At 36.9% G+C, this 18,074-nt stretch overlaps 1 protein-coding gene across 1 annotated transcript in view; it reads right to left on the reverse strand.

The window, feature by feature from the left end:
* Positions 1-17,489: 17,489 nt before the first annotated feature.
* LOC125239110 (intersectin-2-like) overlaps positions 17,490-18,074 on the reverse strand; it is a 54,635-nt gene continuing 54,050 nt past the window's right edge. Inside the window, exon 27 of the mRNA XM_048146603.1 lies at positions 17,490-17,732. Coding sequence (XP_048002560.1) covers positions 17,671-17,732 — 62 coding nt within the window. The 3' untranslated portion in view covers positions 17,490-17,670. The remainder of the gene's footprint in view (positions 17,733-18,074) is intronic.

An 18,074-nucleotide genomic window follows, 5' to 3' on the forward strand; every position in this document is an offset into this window, starting at 1 on the left:
TGCTGATTAAGATTTGTTATAAGTGAAAAGTATAGTTTTGTTAGTTATTTTTTAATTAACAATAATGCAAAAAATACTTTTTTTTACTCTCTTTTTTTATTTTTGTGACTCAAAAAGGCAATGAAAACGGCCACTTAGCTAAAAAATATGTTATATAAATCATTTAGCTACATTATTAAGCTATCTGTTGCTTTTGAAATTTCTACGATCGGATAATAAATAAGCAAACTACAAGCACATACCTGTAGGCGGGGAGTACCGCTTGACACGCGTTCCCATACATTCGGCGTCTACCAAATTACACCTCGCGCAAAATTCGTTTCAAGCAGATATACCTCTAATCTTATTCATCGTAACCTATCAATATTGGTATCATTTGAAAGTACAATTAAAGTCCTTTAAGAAACAATATCAACCATTTTCTTAAAATCAATAATCGCCAGTCTACGGTGGTTACAAAGAAAAAAAGCGGGGATTCAATTTGACTGGTTCCCTAGGTTTGATACCCTAGACGAGTTTAAAAGGGGAGGTAAAGGTGACAAATATGGGTTGTTCTCTGGCCTGAAAGCTACACAGAGGGCCAGGGGAAGAAAACTAGGGTTTAAGTTTAGTTTTAAGTTATTTTTTCTTTTATTTGTTGATTTTATTGTGTTTAATTTTTTTGTAATTTTATTACGCTGGTTTCCGTAGCCAAAATGGCAAAAACGGAACCCTTATAGTTTCGTCATTTCGTCATGTCCGTCTGTCCGTCTGTCCGTCTGTCCGTCTGTCACAGCCGATTTACTCGGAAACTATAAGTACTACAGTGATGAAATTTGATGGGAATATGTGTTGTATGAACCGCTACAAAATTATGACACTAAATAGTAAAAAAAAAGAATTGGGGGTGGGGCCCCCATACATGTAACTGAGGGATGAAAATTTTTTTTTCGATGTACATACCCGTGTGGGGTATCAATGGAAAGGTCTTTTAAAATGATATAAAGTTTTCTAAAAAACATTTTTCTTAAAGTGAACGGTTTTTGAGATATCAGCTCTCAAAGTCGTAAAAAGTATGTCCCCCCCCCCTCTATTTTTATAACTACGGGGTATAAAATTCTAAAAAAAATAGAGGTGATGCATGCTAATTAACTCTTTCAACGATTTTTGGTTTGATCAAAGTATCTCTTATAGTTTTTGAGATAGGTTGATTTAACTGTAATTTTGGCAGGTGTATAAATTGACATAATAAGTTTATTATATTTGCTGCTACGGAACCCTTTGTGCGCGAGCCCGACTCGCACTTGGCCGGTTTTTTTCTTTTATTTGTTGATTTTATTGTGTTTAATTTTTTTGTAATTTTATCAAGAATACACGCTGGTTTCTTTTTGTGAAAATGCCCTTTTTTATGAGAAAATCGATGAATTTCATGGCATTTTCCGATAGAGACTAAAATTAACTTTCAAATAAGGCCACATAGTCATACTTTTACTTATATAATATTAAGGGTAATAGCCCCGGCGGAGTAGTGCAAGCGGGACAGCAGTGTAGCAATCCATAGACCTGACTTCACTGGTTCCTCAGTGCCACACATAGTGTTACGAGGTGCCCTGCGCGCCCTGCTCTCTAATATGTGGGTCAATACTGCTTCAACGCAAACGATTGAGATGTGTGATTTTTTTGACACTGAGTGTATTTGCAGGAGCTGCATGTACTTAACAAGTGTACCCCAACAACTATTTCATATTTATAACGCATTATTAATAATAAATATGCTCTTAATGTTATCTTATCTTGACTTCTGTCGAATAATTATGTTCTGAGAAAAGTGGCTAAAAGTAATGATTATAATTACTAAAACATTAAAGGTAACTTCATTTTAGTGATTTAATGTGTATAACGACCGAAGTCTAATCGTTTTGATTTTAAGATTACTTTTTAATACCTACTGGGTCAAAAAACCGCACCTCTAAGTCGTTTGAGTTCAAACGGTATTACTTGGTATTACCCTTAATATTATATAAGTAAAAGTATGTATATGTGGCCTTATTTGAAAGTTAATTTTAGTCTCTATCGAAAATTGCCATGAAATTCATCACATTTCTCATAAAAAAGTGAATTTTCAGCAAAAGAAACCAACGTGTATCCTTGATAAAATTACAAAAAAAATTAAACACAATAAAATCAACAAATAAAAGAAAAAATAACTTAAAACTAAACTTAAACCCCAGTTTTTTCTCCCCTGACCCTCTGTGTAGCTTTTAGGCCAGAGAACAACCCATATGTCACCTTTACCTCCCCTTTTAAACTCGTCTAGGGTATCAAACCTTAGGAAACCAGCCAAATTCCATACCCACTTTTTTCCTTTGTAACCACCGCAGACTGGCGATTATTGATTTTAAGAAAATGATTGACATTGTTTCTTAAAGTACTTTAATTGTACTTTCAAATGATACCAATATTGATAGGTTACAATGAATAAGATTAGAGGTATATCTGCTTGAAACGAATTTTGCGCGAGGTGTAATTTGGTAGACGCCGAATGTATGGGAACGCGCGTCAAGCGGTACTCCCCGCCTACAGGTATGTGCTTGTAGTTTGCTTATTTATTATCCGATCGTAGAAATTTCAAAAGCAACAGATAGCTTAATAATGTAGCTAAATGATTTATATAACATATTTTTTAGCTAAGTGGCCGTTTTCATTGCCTTTTTGAGTCACAAAAATAAAAAAAGAGAGTAAAAAAAAAGTATTTTTTGCATTATTGTTAATTAAAAAATAACTAACAAAACTATACTTTTCACTTATAACAAATCTTAATCAGCATGTTATACGCTTTCAATCGACACCTCATTTTTCAAAATTGGATAAGGGGTTCTAGACAAATTGGCAAAAAATTGAAACCCGGGACCGCGATCTTTGTGACGTCATAGTTAACCCCCCCACAGTCTGAGAATGTGACAAGTCATTATTTCGTACTCAGTAAAGTCTACCGATCACAACGATACCACTTGTCAGCAGTATACTCTCCAGTCACATCAACTTTTTCCGAGACCCTCTCGCCGCTCTACTATGGTTAGAATTAAATACTTTTTTTCCGGCTTTGAAATGAACATCACATAAAGAGCAAAATATACTAGACTTTTCTTCATCATATTTTAATTCCTGATACACGGCTCTAACCATAATTTAATTTCGCAAGTCGTAAAATTATTCATTTTAAAATTTTGTTACAAATTGCGTAATAGTACATTACATCAGAGGCCGGGAAAATGAGGATTTCCGGCCAAGTGGGTATATACGGCCGAGCGAGCGTGCGAGCGAGGCCGGATAGGGATACGAGGCCGGGAATCCGTTTTCACGCCGAGGCATGTATAGTGCTTTTCTCAAACATACAATGAAATAAAATAAAATGCTCTAAAGGACAATATTTTATTTATTAAGTGACAAAATACAAATACACTCAAACGTCAAGTGTGACAAGTATCCAGATCACACAAAAATTAAAAAAGAAAGTGACATGACAGTACTGACAGCTTACTTAAAAAAGTTACTTTGCAGGCCTAGGCCTAAAAAATAATATGAAATCCCTTTACAGTCCTCTCGAGTTGTTGCGCCCAAAAAGCGACACTTCCCAGCCCATTTTAAGGAACGTAAAGACAATATTTCATTGCATGTTTGAGAAAACGATATTTCATCTGAACTGACAACTTATTACTCAAGTGTTTTTATTTGAAATAGATGTCAGTCGTCTGTCAAACAAAACACAAGTATCAAAGAGGATGCATAGTAAAGTAAATCGTAGGTAGTATATACGTATATAGTATATATTATGCATATCGCGTCAACTGTGAACTTCGACAGGTGTGTGTAATAGATTTGTGATAAAATTAATTGCATATTGTTATAGGTATACGTATAGGTCATGACATCTAACATGTTTTATTTCCAGGCTTTGACTTTGACTTCTAAAAAAATATTTTAACATAATGGCGACTCTGCGGATGCCAGAACCATAGCGAGCATCCAAAAGTCCCAAGCCTAATGATTATAATTATTTACCTTGCAAGTACTTCTCCAATAGTTTCCTCTTCTCCATATCCTCAACCATTTCTTGTTCCGTCAAGCATTTAACTTTAAAATCGTATTTTTCCTCAAACTCTTTAATATCTGCCTCTGTACTAAACTTATTCTTCTTTGTCAACTTCTGTTTTTTATTCACTTTTACTCTCTTCATTCTTTTCGTCTTTGCTGTATTTTCTATTCTAATTTCATCATTAGTCTCATCCATATCAGGCCACGAGTCATTATTTTCATCAATTTTCACTGATTCTACTGTTATATCAAAATCATTATCATTACCTGACCAGATTAAATTATTTTTTACATCTAAAATGTCTTGTTCTACAAAGTCTGTTTCTTCTATTTCGTCTTTTATATTTATTTCTGTGTCTTGGTGAATGTAGATTTCTGGTGATGGTTGATGGTGTATGTTAAGGTTGTATGTTAATTTGTAGGCGGAACGGTCAATCGTTTGTATATATTTGTTTGTTATCTGAAAAAAAAATTGAACCATGAATTAGAGATCCACCGAATACGAATATAGGCTACTTGCTTCCTAGTTAAATCAGCTTCTTATTAAAAACTGTCAAAACGATATTAAACAACTTGCTAATGTGGAATTAATATGATATCGAATTGAGTGACGTCATGGTCAATTCAGTTACTTTATATATTTCTACCTGACTTGTTAAATAGAAATTCGATTTAAAAATAATTCTGTCCATGTTTTTCTAATAATTACTTACCTGATGCTTTATTTCGTGCATGGTATAAAATATTTTATTTTAACAGTCAAGTTCCCTATTGGCTGAATGCTCGGTTCGGTAAGTGCTAAAAAAGTGGCAAACAGGCAATAGCAAGGCTGCAAAATGTCATTTGATATTTGCCAGTCGCTTTTCGGTGAAGGAAAACATCGTGAGGAAACCGGACTCATTCCAATAAGGCCTAGTTACCCTTCGGGTTGAAAGGTCAGATGGCAGTCGCTTTCGTAAAACTAGTGCCTACGCCAAATCTTGGGATTAGTTGTTAAAGCGGACCCCGGGCTCCCATGAGCCTTGGCAAATGCCGGGATAACGCAAGGAAGATGATGAGCAAGGCGACGAACAGGTCTGGTACCGACTACAAAAATAATTGATTTGTTTATAATTTGGATGTTTAGATTATTGCAATCCGATAAGAAATCTGAATTCAAAGGTTTATTATTTTTTAGTTTTTAGTTTATCCGTGTTTTGTAACGCGCTTATTTTTGAAGGCGGTTTTATTTTTTGTTAAAAAGTTTATTTATTTTTTGATTTTTAGTGGTGCCTATTGATATTATATGTATCAGTCCGAATATGTGTACAGTAGTGAAAGAATTATCCTTTAACTCCTAACTATTGAGGAGTTGACCTTCCATCATCAGCTCAGCCACATAAAATTATTACCATCAGGCGTAAATACTGGTGTACCTTTGAAAAATACACTAAAAACATTACATGTGCCTATAACATTTGAAGAGTTCCCTCGATTTCTCCAAGATCCCATCATCAGACCCCAACTTGGTGCCAATGGGACCATCTCGGGGTTATACCTGATTGATTGAAAAAAAAATTTTGAAAATCGGTCTATGATTCTCGGAGATATCTGGTAACATACATACAAAAAAAAATGAAAAGAAACATTCAGTCGAATTGAGAACCTACTCCTTTTTTTGAAGTTGGTTAAAAATAATTTGATTTGTTCCCAGTTACATATGTATCTCTTTTTGGTAGTTCATTGGAATGCTCAAAAAGTATGCCTTTGCAATGGTAATTATCCGACAAATTACGAAATAGCTTACGGTAATTATTTACTTTATATATTCGGTCATAATTATTTTCTTGTAAAATGTGACTTACATTTTGTCGCTGCAGCAGCTTTTGCTTTAGCAGCTGTTCGGCTCGCTGGCACCGCAATCTTAGGGCATAAGCCTTCATCAGCCCTGCTCGGCATAACGAACACAAGTGCTGTGGAAACCCATCCCACTGCGATATCTAAAAATATTTGAATTGTTGTTATTGATTTAATTTTACACAAGGAAACCAAAATTTCAGAATGTATTTCTCAGGAAGGGAGAAGCAAAGCATGCAATTCTTTTCTTACATTCAAATTGTAAACTTAAGTCAAATTTATTTTAATAAAACACACCAATACAATATCTGGACACGCTTTTAAGCTGTTGTGTTCAGACAAGCATGTAGGTATGGAAAGTATAAGAAAATGTAAAGAGAACTGTAGCGTGCTAGACTTTTTTTCCATATCAATAACACAGTTTGGGGATATGTAATATGTAGCATAAAGATAGAAGTTGGGACAGTTTTCCATTAGTGTTGCATAAGGTTTGATGATTTGGTCGTTGATCGAGTCCTAAGGGAGGGCGGTTCAACCCCCTCATCCTCCCTTATAAACATCACTGTGTTCTGATATTTCTGTACGCGTAAGTATGTACGAGTAGATGTACTAACAGCTGCAAAAGTTCATGGAGGAATTATGAACAAATTCATTGTTAAATTCGCCACAGCACTTTTGCAGCTAATAGTACTTGAACTTTTAAGTATAATATATAAATAAACATTTTACACGGATCGATACATACCGTCGTCCCCATAACATCTGTGAATATCTGCTCTAGTCCCCATTTACTAATAAGGTACAGTTTGGTGTCCCAGGCGAGACAAATTCGACACGCCGTCAAAATACCTGGCCCTAACTCGATTTTCAATATATTCATGATTATTACAAAAATACACCGTGATAAAATTACACTTTCACTTCGTTATATCGGAAACTATGGTTATACACTGAAAAATGTAAGTTTCACATATAAACAGTAAGAAAAACTACATATATTTTCAACGAATTATAGCATAAACAAAAATCCAATACAATAGTTTCTTTAGTTTGACGGATCTTTGACAGTTGCAATTTTGACATTCGGTCGATGTACTCGTAAGGTTCGTTCAGATTCTTCCAGATTTTACACGAAATAGATAAATAAGATCAAACACCAACGTTAAAGGCTCTCTTGCTACGTCAAAAACTGATATATAGAAAGTTGCATTTTTCCGCAAGAGTGCAAAGAAATGACAGATGGCGCCACCCTATTAGTCCATACGTGAGAGCGAGAAGATGATATTTTTTTTCTCTTTCTTACTTATGAATGACAGTGACATGCCTGGCGCCTCAGTGTGCCTCCTCATTCCATGTGCAATTCCCGTTAAGTTTGTACACTTGGATCACGTCTCCGATTTGGATAAAAATTGGTAGGCTGATAGTTTGTATGAAACCTTCCTTTTTGACGTGATAACGTCTAATAACTCGTTACTACGGGCAGCATGCACGAAAAAGATGACGTCATTGTCCCGTTTCGCAATATAGTTTTTGCGCCATCTATTGGCGCGCGTTGGAACTAAGCGGCTGATCGATGCGCTCGGTATGGTTATAGCGTGTGGCCTGAGTAAAGCACCACAGCTGGGACAGATGGCGCGCCCGTGTGTTGTTCTCGTTAAGCTGAGTTTAGACCAGCAAGTTATTGCTGCAAGTTTTGAGACGCAACTATAGGTAAGAGTGAGTGGCAAATATCTGCATCTCTTTCTAGCATATACTTCTGTCTCAAAACTTGCAGCAGCGCCGCAGAGATGGGCAAATCGTAATCGATTCCGGATTACACGATTACTTGATTTTACTTTGTAATCCACTACTGGGTGTCAGATTACTTGTAATGTAATCAAGTGAAACGGTAAATTACCATTACATATAAAGGAATCACTAATCATCTATACAATAATTACTATTACCAATAATTCGGAATCATAGTCGATTCAAAATAACTGAAATTATTGACTTGATTACTTTCAGATTACAAATATGTAGTACCTCAGATTGCTGACTGTCACTTTGACACAAAAGTCATCATGGGTGTCGTAAAATAGGTTTTAGGGGGTGCTGATTCCAAAATTAATGACCAATTTGGAATCTGACATTGCTGACTGTCACTTTGACACAAAAGTCGTCATGGGTGTCGTAAAATAGGTTTTAGGGAGTGCTGATTCCAAAATTAATGAACAATGTGGAATCTGACATTGCTGACTGTCACTTTGACACAAAAGTCGTCATGGGTGTCGTAAAATAGGTTTTAGGGGGTGCTGATTCCAAAATTAATGACCAATTTGGAATCTGACATTGCTGACTGTCACTTTGACACAAAAGTCGTCATGGGTGTCGTAAAATAGGTTTTAGGGGGTGCTGATTACAAAATTAATGACCAATGTGGAATCTGACATTGCTGACTGTCACTTTGACACAAAAGTCGTCATGGGTGTCGTAAAATAGGTTTTAGGGAGTGCTGATTCCAAAATTAATGAACAATGTGGAATCTGACATTGCTGACTGTCACTTTGACACAAAAGTCGTCATGGGTGTCGTAAAATAGGTTTTAGGGGTGCTGATTCCAAAATTAATAACCAATTTGGAATCTGACATTGCTGACTGTCACTCTGACACAAAAGTCGTCACGGGTGTCGTAAAATGGGTTTTAGAGGGTGCTGATTCCAAAATTAATGAACAATGTGGAATCTGACATTGCTGACTGTCACTTTGACACAAAAGTCATCATGGGTGTCGTAAAATAGGTTTTAGGGGGTGCTGATTCCAAAATTAATGACCAATGTGGAATCTGACATTGCTGACTGTCACTTTGACACAAAAGTCGGTATGGTTGTAGCGTGTGGCCTGAGTAAAGCACCACAGCTGCGACAGATGGCGCGCCCGTGTTTATTATTTTTGAGTGTTTGTAATTTAAAAACATGAAAGATTGCATTAAAATAAGCATCTTTTATAGAATGAAGTTGTTTGAAAAACCTACTTATTTAGGAGTTAGAGCAGTACGAAGTTGCGAATTTTCCCATAGTATTTACTAAGGCGCCAGAGATTTTTTTTACCAATATAACCTATGTAATAAGGATGTTTTGTTATATAAACTTTTTCTTCTCCATTAATATTTACTGAGATATTAGGGTTCTAAGATTAGTAAATGGCACTAGCACTTTAATAAAATTAACGCGTGTCTCGCAAACGGTCTAGGATACAAAATGACGACTTTTATATAGGTATAAGTTAGGTTCGTTAGGTATCTTCAAACGGCCGAAAGCTATTCTGTGCAGTTTCTGTAATAAGCGGGGCTCCGTCGATATCGCTTTCTGTCTCTGGCGCCTTAGTAATGCTACGGGAAAATTTTGCAACTTTGCACCACTCTAACTCCTAAATTAGTAGGTTTTAAAAAAACTTTAATTTATAAAAGATGCTTATTTTAATGCATTCTTTCTAATAAGAACAAAACACTATGCTAGAAAGAGTGCAGAGGAAATTCTGTAGGCACATTTACAAACGACTGTACGGATATTACCCATATATGTATCCATCTCTATTCGTAACAGGAATGGTTGGTCTTCAAACTCTAGAAACCAGACGGAAACTGCTGCATATTATGCATTACCGCCAACTGTTTCACCATAGAGTAGATGACGCATCCGTGCTTGAGAGAATGGGGCTGCAAGTGCCAAGAGCGAATGTGGTGGTTGGCATGCCGGGCGCGGTGCCGGCGGCGCCTGTTCGCGGCGGCCGGCGCACCGCTCGAGCCCGAGCTGCTCTTAACCGCATCATGTTGGAGACAGACGATATTGACATATTTGCTGATAGTGTAGTAGTAGTAGTAGTAGTAATCACTTTATTGTGTACAACAGTTTATATACAATTTGTAGGAATAGAGATACAAAGGCGAGCTTATCCCTATAAGGGATCTCTTCCAGCTAACCTTGGAGAAGATGAGAGGATCGTTCCAGTACGTAAGATAGACAAACTTACAGGAGTACAATAAAGGTCAAAAGTAATCCAAAATATTGCTAACAATTATATAAACTACATAAATATTGCTAACAATTATATAAACTACATAGTGTTGGTGTGTTTTACAGAAAACTCTTAAGGTTCATAGACTCTACACTCCTTAGGTGATTAATGTAATAACCATAGTTTAACTTTTAAGTGTGTTTGCTTTTATTTATGTCAATTTAACATGAACATAATTATATTACCACATAAGTGCTTTGGTGAAATACTGTTAACTTTTGTGTATTTTTAATAAATAAATAAATAAATAAATAAAAAAACGTGAAAAAAGTCCCAGAATCGGGCCCCTTTTGCTATACTCTGACCGCCCCTGTCTATACTACTGTAATGTTTGACGTTATCACGTTAAACTACCGTCCGTAAACCGACTTTACAGACAACCAATTTTTTTGTTACCAGATTTCTATACATTTTCGGTAACAAAAAAATTGGTTGTCTGTAAAGTCGGTTTACGGACGGTAGTTTAACGTGATAACGTCAAACATTACAGTAGTATAGACAGGGGCGGTCAGAGTATAGCAAAAGGGGCCCGATTCTGGGACTTTTTTCAGGTTTTTTTATTTATTTATTTATTAAAAATACACAAAAGTTAACAGTATTTCACCAAAGCACTTATGTGGTAATATAATTATGTACATGTTAAATTGACATAAATAAAAGCAAACACACTTAAAAGTTAAACTATGGTTATTACATTAATCACCTAAGGAGTGTAGAGTCTATGAACCTTAAGAGTTTTCTGTAAAACACACCAACACTATCAGCAAATATGTCAATATCGTCTGTCTCCAACATGATGCGGTTAAGAGCATCTCGGGCTCGAACGGTGCGCCGGCCGCCGTAAACAGGCGCCGCCGCCGCCGCGCCGGCACCGCGCCCGGCATGCCAACCACCACATTCGCTCTTGGCACTTGCAGCCCCATTCTCTCAAGCACGGATGCGTCATCTACTCTATGGTGAAACAGTTGGCGGTAATGCATAATATGCAGCAGTTTCCGTCTGGTTTCTAGAGTTTGAAGACCAACCATTCCTGTTACGAATAGAGATGGATACATATATGGGTAATATCCGTACAGTCGTTTGTAAATGTGCCTACAGAACTTCCTCTGCACTCTTTCTAGTGATTTGACAATAACTTTTGGGAATGGGAAATGTAATATTCAAATGATTGAATAGGTTTCTTAATGTTGTTAAATGTCGACTGTTGAGTGTTTCCTTTGTTGTTTAGAGATTCCTGTTTTCGGCGAGATGCTTCTAGACTCGTGAATCTTCCTTCTAAGAAATCAAAGAACTCCTGTAGTACTGGTAACTCCCTCGAGTTTTTTAATGATTCTATGTAGTCTTTGTGTGTCTCAGCGTCTAGCTTTTGAGTTAAAATGTAAACTACTAATGGGTCCCACGTAGCAATATCTACTCCTAGATTTTTAACGGCATGCAAGCATTCCATTGCTGTGTCATGCAGTTTCTTTATTTGGGCTAAAGACGGTTGTTGCATGTTGGGTAGCCCAAATAATATGTTCATGTGGGAATTGAATATCAATTTAGTATTATTGTATCGATTACTGAGAATTTCCCAACAAACTACGTAATTTTCCGAACTTATCTGAAGATGTTGAATTAGACGCTCTGCTTCTCCCTTAACTTTTGACTTCAAAAATTGCATTTTTTGAGCGTTTGATAAGGCCGAATTGTTATGAATTGCTTCACTGAATAAATCTTTGAAAGAGACCCAAGAATTGTAATTTCCGTAGAAGGTAGGGATGTCCAAAACTGGTGTTGATTTTACCTTATGTTTTACAGACCACACCTTTTTGTTAATATTTTTCTTCATCATGTTATAAGTATTTTCATGCATGTTAAACACACTTTCATACGCCGAATCACCTAGGGAACCCTCGCTTTCCATTTCCCAGTGTAAATTGTCGATAGCCGACCAACGAGCCTCCAATGTTTTGAGAGTATCCTCTAGCTCCCATTTCTCTGTTAATAGGTCAATTTGAATGTTATTCACGGTCCGCGCGAAGGCTTTTATGTTAGCCTGTTGTTTACGCATCATCTCGTCCATCTTACTTTCGGTTCCCCTCTGCTGTTTCCCAAATATGTTTCCTCCTACCTCGGCGACGGATCCTGGCGCATCGCCTTTAGCAGCCGTCTCTGTTTGTTCTCTGTTAACGGTTGTTAATGTGCTTGCACTTGAAGCGTTCAGGTCGGTCTTAGATTCAATGTTTTTCTCGGATAATTCTTGATACCCTGCTGTTAGCTTGGCGTGGAAAGTGGTATATGATTCCTTAGTACTCTCATAAATCCTGTTAGTAAAATACGAACTAGAGTGACTCTCTACCATACCCAACTGTTCATGGTTAAACTGGAACTCACTCCATAATAAGTTTAAGGTGTCTAAACGTGTTTTAAAATATTCAAGCTTCGTTTTCCTGTCCGAACTGTCTTTTCTAAAGTTAGCGTAAGATGCCTCAATTAGACGTTGAATCTCCGCTTGACGCTGAACGTAGGCCATGTTGATTGATGATTATAAGTAAAATAAGGAAAGATCTTACTTGAATATCTCCTAGCGCTGCTCTGTTACTGCCAATACCACTACTGTTGCTGTTGAAACTCTGCTACTCCACTCCTTCAAACGCTGCAACCCTCACTCGTTGATTTTAAGTTCGTTCACCTCACACGATTATCAACCAAAGTATTAAACGCGCGAGATCCGGCTCGAAGGACCATGTAGAAGAGCGGGTTTCGCGTTGGTTGATGAAAAGTCCGGAGAAGAGTAGAGATTATTCTGTTTATTTAAAATATTAAAATGTTATATGAATGTTATGTTATGTTATCGAATGCACCCGGCCACGACGGTTCTCAAAAGTGCACTAATTTTAGGTAAATGAAAATTGGCTAACATAGAGTAAATTGCTGACTGGGCACACGTGCCGCACGAGGCTCGGAACGTGTTGAAGGTGCATTGCACCGAACAACTGGTGTGAGTAGATAGATAAAAAACCTTTAACACAATTATCAGAAGTGAATACTTACAATCTTTCCTCAAAGCTCTTCGCTCCATCCATTTACCGCAATGATGGCAATGTTTGCCAAAGCAGACCAGATTTGGCTATGAAAAAACATACGTATATATATTATAATCCTTAAAAAATATATGTTTTACTATAATAGAAAGTAATATTGCAAATACTTACAATTTTTGGCATTGTATGACCATTTCAATTTTCAAATAAAACCTTAGACCTATATATAGGGACCCGACATGTTGTTCTATGCCATAGATTTATATATATTAAGCTAGATTGAGTTGTTAAGCCAAAAACTTTTACTAGTCTGACAAGAACGCCTTTCTGCACCGGTGATAAAGTTCAATTTAGTATGGCAAAAAAGTGTGAGCTCAGTCCCTATTGTACCATGTTTAGCGGCCCAAATGTCATTGTTAGTGAGTTCCAAAGACAGGGGACAGCGGAATCACATTTTTTGCCATACTAAATTGAACCTTATTACTGAGACAAAAAGGTGACCGTTTTCGCTATTCTGAACTATCGAAAACGGTCCACATGAGAGGGCATTGTTTGGGCTGGTGTCCCTCTCGCACGTGTGGCCAGTGTTAATGAGCCATAATAGTAGTATTTATATATATATATATATATATATATATATATTACCTGACTTTATAACTTCTTATATTATTTTAGTGTTATATTCAAACTAGGGTTTCGATATATTTCAAAGAATTGGAAAATAATTACAATGTAATTATTTTGATGCCAATAAATCAAAGATTTGTATAATTAAAAACGACGTTCACTGAATAATGTTGACATTGTCAGTAAGTGCGAGAGGGACACCAGCCTAAACAATGACCTCTCATGTGGACACACTTTTTGACCTAACTACACAATCTAGTTTAATAATTCTAAATCTATGATGAGTTCAGACGGGATATGTTCTGTAAAAAGTCGTATAAATTAAAATAATTAATTTTGTAAAGCTGAGTTTAGACATGCAAGTTATTGCTGCAAGTTTTGAGACAGAAGTATATGCTAGAAAGAGATGCAGATATTTGCCACTCACTCTTACCTATAGTTGCGTCTCAAAACTTGCAGCAATAACTTGCTGGTCTAAACTCAGCTTAACGAGAACAACACACGGGCGCGCCATCTGTCCCAGCTGTGGTGCTTTACTCAGGTCACACGCTATAACCATACCGAGCGCATCGATCAGCCGCTTAGTTCCAACGCGCGCCAATAGATGGCGCTAAAGCTATATTGCGAAACGGGACAATGACGTCATCTTTTTCGTGCATGCTGCCCGTAGTAACGAGTTATTAGACGTTATCACGTCAAAAGGAAAGTTTCATACAATCAACCTAGGACATTTTGGGAAACCTAGTGGATCTTGCTCAGCATCATGGACTCTATCAGTCTACCAATTTTTATCCAAATCGGAGACGTGATCCAAATGTACAAACTAAACGGGAATTGCTGTCATACGTGTGTCATACAAATCTAGCCTACGGCCTGGGATGCCACATGTGTTGATACTCTGCGGTGCCCCATCTTACATTAAACCAAATGTGAGTGTGCACGGAAAAACGTCCCACTTTGTCGATTACTATAAAGCCGCTTTATCAGTACAAGTAAATCTCGCCTTAACGGTAATCGACAAAGTGGGACGTTTTATTAAACACACTCACAAATGAAGTACCTACATTGGCTACAAACAGTTTGTCCACATGAGGGAATTGTTTGGTGTCTCACTTGCACTTATTGACAATGTGAACATTATTTGCTTACGTCATTACTGTCATAAATTGGGGAGGGGAGAAGCGTAAGCTAGTGGTAAGCTACATTTGACTGTTTTCTTAAAGCTTGGCCACACATGCGCGTTTCGAAAGCGTAGGCGGAGCACAATGATACCAGTGGCCGCCGGCTTGAACTAACGAACGCGGAATGTGCGCGCAACACAAGCAATCTTGTGCTTACCGTGGGTCTCAGTCAATCTGTGTAAGAATGTCCTACATATTTTTTTTTGTTATTCCGCTACGCTATCAAAACGCTTTATATGTGGCGGAGGCTTTATTCTTAAAGTGTATTCTGATTAAAGAAAATAAAATAAATTATCAAGCAATAACGTTTATTATTTCCGAACAAACTACCTACTAGATACATGATTATTAGTATACAATAAAAATAAATTCAAAAATGGCAACGAATCATTACAAAATTGGTGATATTTTGTACTGGTACAGAAGTGCAAATATATAATAATAAATATTACGAAGCGGCGGGTGTTGCCTCTGCGTGTGTCCCATGATACGGGCAAGGGCAACACCCGCTCGGTGTACCCCTTACATTTCATTAAAGTGGCAAAAGGGCCTCTACGCGTTGGCTTCGGCCCCGCGCACGCCTCCCAAAGGTCCGGAACACCATTGTTCCGTGATGGTAAAGACATACAAATATTACTTTACGGTACAGTAATGGTACTTCTCGCACTAGTGCGCAATGTACTACTTTACGTGCCTATGACGAAACTTCAAAGAGCCATATCGTCACTACTTTAAAAAAAACTTGTATCTTCGTCTGTCAATGAAAAGAAAATTGTAGTAAGTATGTATGGAATGCATATAGACTTACTGCGTTTTAACTTTGAGGAGCAGCGTGAGATACGAGATTTTTTAAAAGTAGTGACGATATGTACTGCAAATTGTCGTATCATACAAGTGCGAAGAGGGAATTCATTTTCCTTTTTTCCGTACTTGTATCGTAATGTAAACAGTAGTGAAAGTTTTTCTTGCTTATCATTATTTATTTTAGCATAGATTAAATATAAGAAGATCATACGATCCCATACATTAAATTGCGACTCCCTAAGAACGCGCATACACTACCCCACACATAGATGGCGCCACGAAAAAAATGTCTTGCAGCTTTCGATTACACTTCTAGATAGCGTTAAGTGTCACTTTTGACATAGATTTGTGGCTCGAAAGTGACACTTAACGCCAATCTACAAATAATCGATGGCAACAAGGCATTTTTTGTGGCGCCCTCTATGTGTGGTGTAGTGTATGCGCGTTCTTAGGCGGTCGCATTTTAATGTATGGGATGGTATGATTTTCTTATATTTAATCTATTCTTTTAGAGATAGGTACTAAAAAATAAACACACAGTGGAATGAGTATTTTTGCATCATAAATAGTAATAATTTTAGTAATTATTGATTCTTTTGTTAACATAAAAATACACGTCTACTTTTAAACATTTATAATACTAGACACATTATAGTGAAGATTATAAAGTGGTTAACTAGGTTTTTATTAATGTACGGCAAGCTTGACTTTGCAACGTTATAGTATTTTTTCTACTCCCGTACGTCTAAGGCTTGACCAGGGGCCCGTTTCTCGAAAGGTACAAGCCTTGTATTACAAGTGTGTTTCCATGACAACCCATACGATTTGACAGTTCGCGCACTTGTAATACAAGGCTTGTACCTTTCGAGAAACGGGCCCTAGGGGCCCATTTCTCAAAATTGAAAGTTACAAGTTACAAGCGGAAGTCTCTTTCCAACTTGTATTAGATTGACGCTAGATGTCACTAAAAATAACTTTCATTTACTGATGTATGGAGTTACAACTCTTCCCTTACTCATTCCTCTATGATGCGAGGTCAATAGTTTCCTACTAGTCAAATCAGCTTCTTTTTAAGAACTGTCAAAACGATTTGCTAATATGGAATTACTATGAAATACTGAGGAGTGACGTCACGGTCAATTCATTTACTTTATATCTTTCTATTTGACTTCTTAAATAGAAATTATGTTTAAACATAACATACATACATACAATCACGCCTGTATCCCATAAAGGGGTAGGCAGAACACATGAAACTACTAAAGCTTCAGTGCCACTCTTGGCAAATAAGGGGTTGAAAGAAAACGAAACTGTGACATTGCAGTGACAGGTTGCCAGCCTCTCGCCTACGCCACAATTTAACCCATATCCCATAGTCGCCTTCTACACACGTGTTTCTACGTGTTTAAACATAACTACTGTCCATATTTTTCTTCGAATTATGTGGTGCTTTATTTCGTGCACTGCACAAAATATTTTATTTTAAGTACAGGAAACTAGCTTGTTTTCGAGTAGTGGGCGAAGTAGCTCCTTGCTGCAAGAGGGTTTTCCTTCAGCATTATTTAGTTTATTTATTCTTCATAATGGTGCAGGAAATACACTTACTAAAAAGTTTTTTTTTTTTTTAGAAACTACAAATGGTGATGTGTTTTGACTTGCCGTCCATTTTTAAGGTTTTTTTATACTCCTAGGATGCTCCTAAGGAATGGTTAATGTAACCATAGATAAAATATAAGAAGATCATACTATCCCATACATTAAAATGCGACCGCCTAAGAACGCGCGTACACTACACCACACATAGATGGCGCTGGATTATTTGTAGATTGGCGTTGTGTCACTTTCGAGCTATAAATCTATGTCAAAAGTGACACTTAACGCCATCTACAAGTATAATCGAAAGCTACAAGACATTCTTTTGTAGCGCCATCTATGTGTGGTGTAGTGTACGCGCGTTCTTAGGCGGTCGCATTTTAATGTATGGGATGGTATGATCTTACATTTTAATCTATGGTTTAACTGATCTACAGTTTATCAGTGTGGTGACGGTATTTGGTTATAAGTATTTAGTTAACTAGTTTGGTGACGTAGTTGCTCGGGAATAATCCTGTCATGCCGCGAAGTTCGCCTGAAACAATCATAAATCAAGTTAAAAACCTAACCAAAAAATTAAAAATTTGAAAAAACTTCCGACATAGTGGACCGATTTTCATGAAACATGGCTAAGAACACTCCCGACTAACTCAGCTTTCAAACAAAAAAAAAACTAAATCTAAATCGATTCATCCGTTCGGGAGCTACGATGCCACAGAGAGACACGTCAAACTTATAACACCCTGTCGTTTTTGCGTCGGGGGTTAAAAAGGCATTAAAAAGAAAAAGTTGACGTTTTAAATTTGGATGTATATCTAGATTCCTAAAGTTTTTTCTTCTATTTTTGTTTCGCCTAAAACTCTTTGATATAATGATC

This window comes from Leguminivora glycinivorella, chromosome 25 (assembly GCF_023078275.1).
Source record: "Leguminivora glycinivorella isolate SPB_JAAS2020 chromosome 25, LegGlyc_1.1, whole genome shotgun sequence".
NCBI classification, from domain to species: domain Eukaryota; kingdom Metazoa; phylum Arthropoda; class Insecta; order Lepidoptera; family Tortricidae; genus Leguminivora; species Leguminivora glycinivorella.